This window comes from Ostrea edulis, chromosome 5 (genome assembly GCF_947568905.1).
Source record: "Ostrea edulis chromosome 5, xbOstEdul1.1, whole genome shotgun sequence".
Classification (NCBI taxonomy): Eukaryota; Metazoa; Mollusca; class Bivalvia; order Ostreida; family Ostreidae; genus Ostrea; species Ostrea edulis.
The window spans coordinates 92,946,619-92,959,118 of NC_079168.1; the positions used below are offsets into that span (position 1 = coordinate 92,946,619).

Consider the following 12,500-nt stretch of genomic DNA (forward strand, 5'->3'; position numbering starts at 1 on the left):
CCCATAATAAATATTTTTTTAACAGTCCAACCACGGACCAATTAAAATATGAAAAAATACGACCACCCACACAAAAATATATCATTTGCCGCCCGACCCCCCCATTTGATCATTTCTGGAACAGCCCTAAAATAAAAATAATGAAGCAGTGCTATTTTTCATATATATTTTTTTTAAATCAATGATTTTCCCCATCATTATTGAGCCTAGTGGGTCAACAGGCAGCGTTTGGACAACACACTAAGTTACGTAAGTCATATGGTGCAATGTCTAGGTCTCTTGATTATCGCACCTCTAACAGTCTAATCCACAACTTCTTTACCGCAGGTCTAGATCCAGACTTCCAATTTCATGCCACATCAGGGTTGTCACTAGTGATTTTTTAAAGCAAATACAGGACTCATGGTTTTATAAGCAGCACAATCACGAGTCCTATGACTTTTTTGATAAGCGTCTACGCGGTGAGAAATGCACCCGTGTCGTCACTACAACCCGACCTCAATATGACAATAAATTTAGATAGGACATTCTCATGATTCTGATAAAAATAACTACTGGAAGACTTGGTAAAACATAGACTCCGATATTTTTTGTAGATAAATGAATAACAAAAACATCATATTTGGAATTATTCAATTTAATCACCCCTATAGGTGAACAGGACTCATGGCACATGTCGATATGCGATGTCCAACCTCTAAAGCATTTGTTTGACTCCGAGTTTCTTAAAAAATCATAAAAGAAAAATCCGGATAGAAACGGTTATTGAAATCGGTCGTTCATGTAAGCGTTTGTATGATTCAGAGTGCAAGTTTAAGAAAAGCGAATAGCGCATCACCGTATAAAACGGATACGATACGATCATAGTTTGTAAATCACCACTCGCTAAGATTTTCGAGTGTCCATTATTTTTACTCGCTATTTTTCAAATGTACTCGCATTTTGCGAGTATTTCTTGCTAATTTCGAGCCCTGAAGTTTTATACACCCCACCGTGGAAAATCCACAGAGATACAGCTTCTAGGAGCTTTGCTGTGGCCGTGGGCATCTTGTGAAAATGTGCTGCAGGCTAAATAAGCATGATAAAGGTGGAATTAAAAAAAAAAAAAAAAGGTCAATATTTTCCTCCCTGATATGTATATTGTTTTTCAACATTTTAAGACAATTCCAATGATACCAAACACTATACATGTATATCATTTAATTTTGAGAAATCTGGTTTTGAAAATTTTTCTTTTAACCTTGTAATCCCTTTCTTTATTAAAATATTCTTAAATTCACTGTTTTGCGTACTGCAGGCTGTTCCCGTTTTGAATTTGAATTAGTATAATCAGTAAATGAAAAACATACTATATGTAACAAGCGGCCCACAGGCCTTATCGGTTACCTGAGTACTAGTGAAAATTTAAAGTATCACTACTCCAAAGGGCTATGAAATCTAAAAAAAATTCCTGCTCTGCATATCTAAGCTAAATTCTAATGTTCAGCAAGAGTATAAAACAAGATGTGTTCCTAAAACTTCAATGCCTTCAAAAGTGCATACACTGATGAAAGGCTTTTAATAATATAATAGGTGTATTAACATTAAAACATTAAAAGAAATGACTAAAGTCTAATTTGGACCCATCCTAGATTGAAAACCCTGGGTTGTAAAATTCAGCATTTTTTAGTACATGTATATCCTTCTCTGCTATTCCTAAGTATGCATTTAGATTTTATACAGCATCAGCAAACTTACATATATTAATACTATATACTAAGTTGGGTCAGAACCCTTACCCCGGGGATAATTAAATTACAATTTTGGTAAAGGACTATCTGCTCTTTCTAAATATCCATTCAGTTTCAATTTAGCATCAATAGCACTAATAAAGATGTTATATAAGTGTTTTACACATAAACACTATATATACCAAGTTTAGCCCCACCCTGGGGTCAGAACTCCTACCCTGGGGATCATGAAATTTACACTATAAGTAGAGGCCTTCCTGCTCTACATCATGATGCATTTAGTTTTTCTTACACATGTGTGGTTCTAGAGAAGAAAACTTTTGAAAATTGGTCCATTTTGGGCAGTGTTTGCCCCACCCCTCTGGCTCCAGGGGTGCAGGAGACCTGAAATTTACAATTTAAGTCCTCCTTGTCCCAAAGATGCCTCGTACCAGATTTAACAAGCATTCTGAGAGTATTGTATTGCAATACATAGTCCCCTACCGGAGGCAAAAATTATTGGACCGCAACAATATTCGAAGTTCATTATGAGACTAGGGTTAGGGTAAAAGGGGAAGATTGGGAAACCAGGATAAGAATGGTTGGAAATCAACTAATATATTCAGGTACAAAGACTAGACCAGGAAAACTTCAAAAATTTTCACGCACAGAAGACGACGGATGCAGATCAAATGCAATAGGTCACCTAAGTAAATTCAGGTGACCTAAAAACAATGTCAAGGTCACCAGGTCAATGATTTGATGTCAATGGAAAGGTCTTGTCACAAGGAACATACATATCAAATATGAAAGGTCTACCTCTTATGGTGTAAAAGTGTCCACGTTATTTCTAGAGTTTTTTCTTTTACAATTTGATTCTAATGTGATTCGCTTTAAGGAGGTACTCTACGTTGTCATAATGGCTGACTTCCTTTTAAAAAATGGATGAAAACACAAATATCAGCAATATTTGTCTATTCATTTAATTTTTTTTTGTCTAGCTGAGTAGCTCAGTAGGTTAGCACGTCGACTGCTGAACAGTAGATCATGTGTTGCAGTCTAGTAGGGGTTTTAAATTTTTCTCAGATTGCTTTCAACTAAATAAAGTAAATTTGAAAGTTTTCAATTTCAAAATATAGTTGTACATATCCACCATTTTTCATCCATATAAAATTTCTCTGGTGTAGCATACCTCCTTAAACATATTAACTACTATTCGCCACATTCAACTTGAATGTACATGACATTGCATATCATTCTTGATTTTTTTATTTACATGGCGGCATCCACGGAGATGCATGGTGGCATCCAAGCAGATCCTACATGGACCTAAGAGTTAAGCTCCCGCAGAAAAATAGGACTTCAAAGACGCCGACAATTTTGAAGGTCCACCGTGTTATGGACAAATTTTGTCCACTGTGTTGCATGGGACACACATAAAACTCGTGTCATGTACTGTATCATCAGAAACACTATTTGAGCCTTACTTCTACTGCCTCATTGTAGGTGAAGTCTTGCTTTTTCTTAATTTTTTTTTCCAGGAAGCTGTTGGCCTCAAGTTGTTTGACCCCAGCTGATGTTGCTTTATAACCCGAGTAGTATCCAGCTGGATCAGTTTTAAACACCTGTGGCCCATATTCAGCATCATATCCTATCACAATCATACCTACAAAGATACAAAGTCAAAGATATCTATAAAACTATTCTACTGTATGTACAATGTGTATCTGAAAAAGCCAAACTTTTCATATCAAAACTGTTTCTTTATAGAGCTGGTTTATGCAGTAAGCATCAAAAGACCGATAGTTAATTTGATGGATGTCTCGATTGACAAACAAGGTATACACAAGGACTAGTTTAAAAATAATATATTATACATCATATATCTTTTTTATATAGATTTAGAGCCACTCCTTTTATGTAGTCCTGTTTTTATGCACTACTGGTGCAGTACAGAAATGTACATAAACAAGAGGCCCATGGGCCACATCGCTCACCTGAGTCACCTTGGCCTATATCTGAAGACTTTCCATATATATTTGCATGTAAAACCTTATGGCCCCAACCTACCCCTGGGAGACATGATTGTTGCAAACTTGAGTCAACACAATGTCAAAAAGCTTTCATGTAAATGTCAACTTCTTTGGCCCAATGGTTCTTGAGAAGAAGATATTTAAAGATTTTCCCTATATTTGTATGCAAAACTTTGATCCCCCCTTGTGGCCCCATCCTACCCCTGGGGGCCATGATTTGAACAAACATGAATCTGTGCTATGTCAGAAAGCTTTCATGTAAAAATCAGCTTTTCTGGCTTGATAGTTCTTGAGAAGAAGATTTTTAAAGATTTTCCCTATATATTTGTATGTAAAACTTTGATCCCCCCCCCCCCTGTAGCCCGGGGGCCATGATTTGAACAAACTTAAACTTGCACTATGTTAGGAAGCTTTCATGTAAATATCAGCTTTTCTGGCTCAGTGGTTTTAGAGAAGAAGATTTTTAAAGATTTTCCCTGTATATTTGTATGTAAAAGAGCTAGATTCAAAAAGTGCCATAAATGGCCTATATATTTCTTGAAAAATAAATTATCGTGTCCTTTGAATTTATGTACCTTTTTCTAATCTACATTACTTGATCATAACATGCATGGGTTATTTTGGTCAAACTGGATGATTACCAAGCATTGGTAACTGCCGAAACCATTAACGGATAGGAATTTTCCGGAATATTTTCGTGTTTTTGCAACTTTATATCAATATTTAAAGTGGGGCGCGTTTTTCGAGGAGAAAAAATCAAGTATAAAACGAAGTATTACCATAAGAAGTCTTTTTTACAATAAGTCTTTTTCTCCGTGAAGAACGCGCCCCATGTGAAAAAAAAAAATAGAATAATAAAAGCCTATTGTCGTCTTGCCATCATTCTGGCGCGTGTAGAGACAAGAGTTGAAAACATTGTTTGTAAATAATACTGGATTTAGCAAGATATCAATAAAAGACACTTAAACATATTGTAAATATCATACCCGTACAACTTTTTTCTATACGATAAAACTGTAGAACATTAAATTGGCAAGAAAAGAAATATATATAGCATTCGTGATTTTCACCCGTTAGTCAAAACATTTGACGTCACAATGCAATAGACGGATGCTCACTTAGCGCGGGCTCCCTAGTAAACATCGAAGTACTAGCTCTATCGCCATACAGACGGGAACATTTTTTAGCGATTTGAAAACATGGGATTGAAATTGTAATTTTTGAAGTCAATTTCAATCCATTTTGGTTTGAACATATTTTATTGCATATATATAATATGCAAAGGGTTCGAATACAAGTTCTAACAACTTGCGATTTTTCTCACCTACGATTAGTTGATAACATATGCAAAGACTTAATAAATACCATAATCATACATGTACATATAGCGTAAAATATATTACTATCATGAGAATCTGCTTGGATGAGAGAGATATTTCTGTACAGCAGTAAACATTCCATTTCGAAAGAAAGTACGTTACGTCACATAATGGAGACCTATATCACCTAATATTGCTACACATGCATGGAAAAGGAAAGAGAACAAATGTAGATAACGCCCCGATTTTCATTGAAAATAAATACCAAAATATTGTATGCTGTAAAAACAACACAAATTGATTAGTAGATGCAATTCTTGTTTATCGCAAATTATCTATGTAAAAACATTCAATAATGGTTAACTTCAATAACCTCTAGTAGATTCCTTTGTGTGTGTAGTGATCGACTTACTACACATTCTTTACGAGGGTTATGATAATCAAATATATATACATTAAAATTTACAACAAGTATTCAATGATCATTTCAGAGGCACGTATTGATCGTTTTTCAAAAAAAGGGGGAGGGGGCAGCCAAAAGAAAAACATTAAAAAGTATTGACAAGCATAACATATGGCGTTAAATTCTAATTCGGGAAGGGGGGGGGGGGGGGGCGATGTATATGGGATATAGTATACGGGTTGTCTCCAAAATAAAGAAAAATCTCCCAAGCTCAGTTTCTTCTATCGTGGGACATTTTTACTATCTACAATATATTTCCAATCCACAGTCGTAGACCCTGTGTTGTGTTGATGGAAATGAGGCCAAGCGGACCTAACCATGAACTTATAAGAAACATAACGCAACATCAAATTAACGTCCATTCCACACCATCATAATGAATCGCATTTATCTTATATACATGTTCATGTACCTTCCATTGTTATTTACGTAACAGATGAATGAAAACTTGGCAATGGCATTTATTTGGTAATGTATCTTTGCATAAAACATTGTACAAGTTACGTGAAGAGAGACATCATACGACTTTATTCAAAATCTATCAAACCGCAAGTAATAGAACAACATCACATAAAAATACATAAATTGTTTATTCTTGAATGTAAAAATTATAAATAGGTATGTAATAAAGTTAATGAATAGAGAAATGAACACTACAACACGTTCATTTAAAGGGGAAGCAACTCAAACATAGGAATCGCAAATAGCTATTTTGAAAGGTGTGGTCTTGCAATGCATAAATATATTATTACTATTAAAAATGAGACTGCAATATTGCACAATGTTTTTAAATATGAAACATTTTAATGCAAATAATGATAATAAAGAAATAATAATAAAATAATAATAATAATAATAATAATAAACCACTCATTTAAAAATCCTGTCATCTTACATCATGTTTAAGTAAAACACAATTAAGGTGTTTAAGTGTTTTAAAGAATGCAATTAAGAATATTTACACGTTATAAAACATATACAAATGTTTTTATTATATTTTTTTTTTATTGAAAACGAGCCGTAAATCTTGCATATTGATTAAATAAAACACACGTTAGGTGTTTGATTTTTTTTTTTTCAAATTAAAAAATATATATCCACTCATAAAAAATGAAAAGAAAGTACAATATAATGCTAGATGAAAATGTTTCCATGTGGAGATGATAGAATATGTGTTCAGGAGGGGGTGTGGGTGTGGGTGGGTGTGTTATCTGGATGACGCTACAACAGACGATGAGTCAAACTGAGACAGCGACATTGATGAGAGCACCACAAAGATGTTTGAACTTCTAGTCTTGGAATAAATAAAACACTTCTTCGAATTCACATGTACTTGCTTGCTTTATCAGGAATGCAACCTTTAGAATACACATGCACATGTACTTTGAGATGTTTCCCAAGTTAAAATTTTATTTATTTTGAGTACCGGTAATTTCATTTCGGATTTCAATACAATGTACATACATGTCAAAATACATCTGTACAATATTATGTCAATATATATTTTTCATGATATTCACAGTTTGGAATTTTGTTCAATATTTTTATCATATATCAAGTTTCATCATAATAATCCCCTCTCTCTCTCTCTCTCTCTCTCTCTCTCGGTTGATAAGATACTTCTCTACTTCTTGGAGTATCATGTTATAAAAAACGTGGATTGGGGTGTGCTGAGATATTAAAACATTTATATTAACAAAGCACCAGGGTTTTTTTTTTTTTAAATAAGGACCTTACTGTAATTATAAAATGTGTAAATGTTTGTTAGGATGAGAGTCTAGGGGAGAGTGGGGGGGGGGGGGTTATGTGTTATGAGGTGTGTGCGTGTAGTAATTGTTTTCTGTACAATGTATATTGTATGTGTTTTTGCTTGGCCCACATGAATCTAATATAAAAATAACGTACCCATTTAAACATTATGGATATTGTTTATCAAAATTAATTTCTTATTTGTATTTATAGCAATATGGATATCCCCCTCAACTCTCACACTCTCAACTGTCTCGGGGGGGGGGGGGGGAGGGGGTGTTACATGTGAGTAAATGCCGCACTTGAATATAACTCTTTCACAGTTATCCATGATTCAGATCGTCATTGCTATGATTTAAGATCAGTGGCAATGTCTCTGGTGATCTGAGAATTGAAACTGACAAAATCGTCCTCCGAGTGGTGCATATATGGCGACTCTTACAAAGTGAAAAATAGACATGTTGTCCGATGTTTTCAAAGCATCGTTTTATACAGGTTTAATAAGATACAGAATAAAGAACTTGCAATAAATTGTAATTGCTCATATACCGAAGAATTACTAATCATATAATGCAATGTTCTGAACTTACCTGTCTCGATCTAAAAAAAATAACATTCCACTAGATGCGGTATCGGCTTTACTCGTACCAAAACTCGTTCATATTCCGATTTGAAATTATCCAAGATCAGTAGTCTTGGTAACTGTTATCAACTAGTTCAACGTAAATGTATATCAAATATTTTCAAAATATTTTGTTTTCATAGAAAAACTTCGAAGCGTTGACAACGTTATGTAATGACGTTTTGTTCAATTGCGACGTTTAACGACAAAATCGTTGTAATACACGGTATTTTGAAGACCGGTTACAAAGAAAACTTTAGCGTTATCAGAAAAATGAAAGATAGCTAGAGAAAGTTTGAAGTCTCTAGATGTATTTTACAGTAATATTTATTTGTTTTAAGCATGGGTCATTTTTGGCACTTTTTGAGCCAGGCTCTTTGATCCCCTATTGTGGCCCCATCCAATCCCTGGGGGCCATGATTTTAACAAACTTGAATCTGCATTATGTCAGGAAGCTTTCATGTAAACCACTTTCCTGGCCCAGTAGTTTTTGAGAAGATTTTCCCTATATATTTGTATGCAAAACTTTGATCCCCCCTTGTGGCCCATCCTACCCCCGGGGGGCCATGATTTGAACAAATTTGAATCTGCACAATGTTAGGAAGCTTTCATGTAAATATAAGCTTTTCTGGCTCAGTGGTTCTTGAGAAGAAGATTTTTCATATATTTGTATGTAAAACTTTGATCCCCTATTGTGGCCCCATCCAACCCCCGGGGCCCATGATTTGAACAAACTTAAATCTGCACTATGTCAGGAAGCTTTCATGTAAATTTCAGCTCTTCTGGCCTAGTGGTTCTTGATTTTTAAATGACCCCACCCTATTTTTGCATTTTTGTGATTATCTCCCCTTTGAAAGTACCCTTCATTTGAACAAACTTGAAAGCCCTTCACCCAAGGATGCTTTTGGCCAAGTTTGGTTGAAATTGGAACAGTGGTTCTGGAGAAGAAGTCGAAAATGTAAAAAGTTTACAGACAGACGGACGGACAGACGATGGACAACAGGCGATCAGAATAGCTCACTTGAGCTTTCAGCTCAGGTGAGCTAAAAAGTTGGTAGACAGATGGATGGACATGAATGCCATACCATAATACGTCCCAGGTGTATAGCAAATTTTTTTTCAAAACAAATTTAATAAATTAAACTAAGTGACATTGAAGTTTATGCATTCTCACAACTATAACTGCTTTTTATCATCATATATACTTAAATAGTACCTTCATGCTTATCAATATTTCAACAAAACTCATGCCCTAACAATATTACTTGGGTTTGATAATCACAGTGATATGAGAATGTACCCAACAGCTATGCAGGGGTTGAAAAACAAAGGGAAATACTAACTAAATGTGTGAGAGAAATCTCAGAAGAGGTCACAGTAATTTTGGGAGTAAAAAATAAATATACCTTTTATGTATGTTTTTATAAATATACTTGTCCACAATTTGTACTACCTTCAATTTGTGTTTTATATATATTTCGTCTTGAGCACTGAAGCGCTTTAAATTACGAATTGGGGTTTATAACATGCATGTTTCAGAGAAGGCAGATTGCATGTACACAAGTTGATTAAGCATACCCAAAAAGGCAAAAATAAATTATATGTGTTTCTTATTTCACTCTCCATAAATGAGGTGGGGTAGGTAGATAAAAATATTTCATTTTATTGAAACATTTTATTTGAAATCTTAGTTTATGATACACTTTGAAAACGTTTAATACAGAGGTCTTATCATTTCTATTTTTATCCAAACCACATTAACACAGGTGTTTGACGATTTATAATAATGATGTTAATTTGGGCATTAAGTTGCATTGGTTAAAATTGCTGAGCTAAGTGAAAGTGCAGACAGTTTTACAATTCGGTCAAAATGGCTGTGCTAAGTGAAAGTGCAGACGGTTTTACAATTTTCAGTCACCATCTAGTTTACAAGAGGGACCTTATAGATATACTATTAGATCTATTTATTTTGCATTAGTAACTTTTTCACTGTAAATATGATTTGAAATAAGTTCAGAATTTTCTTACATACTAATTAAGTTAATGGTTTTACCAGTTCAAATAATGAAATGTACTGCTAGCTTTTTACCAGTCCAAATGAACTTTTGGTAATCAAAACCTTTGGAAACTCTGTAAGTCTGTGTAATTTTCTCATGAAACTATAGGAACTATACACTAGTTATCATAGACAAATATTTACATTTCCAATGCTTTTACCTTTGATATAGGGGTTTCAACAGTTTTGATTGAAGTCAGCATTTCGCAAAATAACGATCTAGTTCGTCAATACAACCTATCATTGGGTCAAATGCTGTCTGACGTGTTTCATACCGATTGTTAGGTCGTTCTTGGCACACTGATTTTGACTACGGATAACTCCGTTTACCTGATCAAGATATAAGGCTCACGGCAGGTGTAACCGGCCGACAGGGGATGCTTACTCCTCCTAGGCACCTGATCCCATCTCTGGTGTGTTCAGGGGTCTGTGTTTGCCGAACCGTCTATTTTGTATTGCATATATGAGTTATGAGATTGATCACTGTTCGTTATCTTTACCTTTCATGTAAACAAATTGTAATGATAAGCATTTCCTCATGAACGCGCTGCAGTTGTAAACAATGTGCATATATATACAGAACTGCTTGATGATAAATACTTATGTCTATCTTCAAGGCTAGGAATTCCAACAGAAATGAAAGTAAAATGTATACATGAAATAAATGTCATTATTGAAAATATCTCAAGTTATGGTATGAACTGCAGCGCTTTAAGCTGGCATACTTTTCAGTTTCATGAAGCATTAATGTGCTTTATGAAGTATGCATAGATGAAGCATTGCTAAGGAATAACTCTAATAAGTTTTCATTTATCTATAAAACATCTATGTCATTCTATTATATCAAATATACAGAATCTCTGACATACTGCAACCAAGAGGTCTCATCTCTGCACTTTGTGTGTAGACCTGAGATATGTCAGCCATCCGTTTACACAGAATGTCCACTGGGATTTCATATCCATAGGTATACTTCCATTTTGCTGCCTCATACCGAGCTCGTTGCACCTGTGACCGACTGTCAGCTGAAAAACAAACACTATAGATGTTAACATCAGACAATTACCACAATTCCTCATTTATAGGATACCCTTCATCCAATGTCTGTAATAGTCATCAACTGGGCTAGCTTCAACAAATCATAGTATGTATACATTCAAGGGTCAAAAGTATTTCTGCACTGCTAATTTTCACAATATAATTCATTGAATAATACAATTTTTAAAGTACTGATAAAAATATTTTTACTGCAGCCATCACTATAAAAATTTCACAAATGATGCATAATGGCCTACATTTTTCATAATGCTATGCAAGTTATTCCCCCCTGATTACAGAGGGATTGCAGCATATTGCGGTCCTCAGTTGATCGACGGTGTCATATATGAAATATTAAATAGAAACTTTACAATTTTTTATTGCAATCAATTGCCAGCTAAGGAATTTTTCAAAGAATTAAGTGTAATGACCTAAAAATAGTATAACTAAACAAAATATTTTAGTCACTGATTACATTTATATGTGTCCCTCTTAAGATGTACCAGTGTACCAAGTTTGATGTGTCTGCCAAGAATAGGTTCTTAAGATATTGAGCAGACAGCATATTCCTATGTCCAGTTTGACCCTTGCATGACCATGTAAACTCAAAATCAACAGGGGTCATCTATTCCTTAAGATGTACCAGTGTACCAAGTAAAGCATTCTCAAGACATTAAAAGTGGCCAGTACATGTATATTCCTATGTCCAGTTTGACCCTTGACCTTTGGACCTCAAAATCAATGGAGGTCATCTACTCCACATAATGTACCACTGTACCAAGTTAACTATCTGTCAAGGAATGGGTTCTCAAAATATTGAGCAGACAGTATCTTCGTATGTCAAGAGTGGACTGACCACAAAATCTCTTTTACCCATAACCAACCCACATACGGAATATCATTATAATCAAGTGAATGGTTCTAAACATATTTGGCAGACAACATGTGGTCTAAAGACGGACCGACATACTGACCAGCGCAAAGCAATATGCCCCTATTCATTGAAGGGGGGCATAAATATTCATATGTATACCGTCTAAAATAGATTCCAAGTGCTAAAGGAATTGGAAATTGTAGAAGACATCTGGGAAAGCATGAGAAAAGGCTACACTGAGACAGCAGACTTGGGATGAAGGAAAAAGGACAACAAGAGGTCATGACTGGCCACATCGCTACCTGAGCCACCTTGGCCCATATTTAAAGATTTTCCCTATATATTCGCATGTAAAACTTTGATCCCTATTGTAGCCCCAACCTACCGCCAGGGGCCATGATTTTTACAAACTTAAATCTGCACTATGTCAGGAAGCTTTCATATAAATGTAAACTTCTATGGCCCAATGGTTCTTGAGAAGATTTTTAAAGATTTTCTATATATATTTGTATGTAAAACTTTGATACCCTATTGTGGACCACATCCTACCCTTGGGGGCCATGAGTTTAACAAACTTGAATCTGCACTATGTCAGAAAGCTTTCATGTAAATGTAAACTTTTCTGGTCCAGTGATTC

At 34.9% G+C, this 12,500-nt stretch overlaps 1 protein-coding gene across 1 annotated transcript in view; it reads right to left on the reverse strand.

Annotated features, from left to right (window-relative positions):
- LOC125650907 (proteasome subunit alpha type-6) overlaps window positions 1–12,500 on the reverse strand; it is a 31,482-nt gene that overhangs the window by 5,895 nt on the left and 13,087 nt on the right. The window contains exons 4-5 of the mRNA XM_048879486.2: window positions 10,821–10,976; window positions 3,197–3,375 (exon numbers count right to left, since the gene is read on the reverse strand). Of these exons, the coding sequence (XP_048735443.1) occupies window positions 3,197–3,375; window positions 10,821–10,976 (335 nt within the window). The remainder of the gene's footprint in view (window positions 1–3,196; window positions 3,376–10,820; window positions 10,977–12,500) is intronic.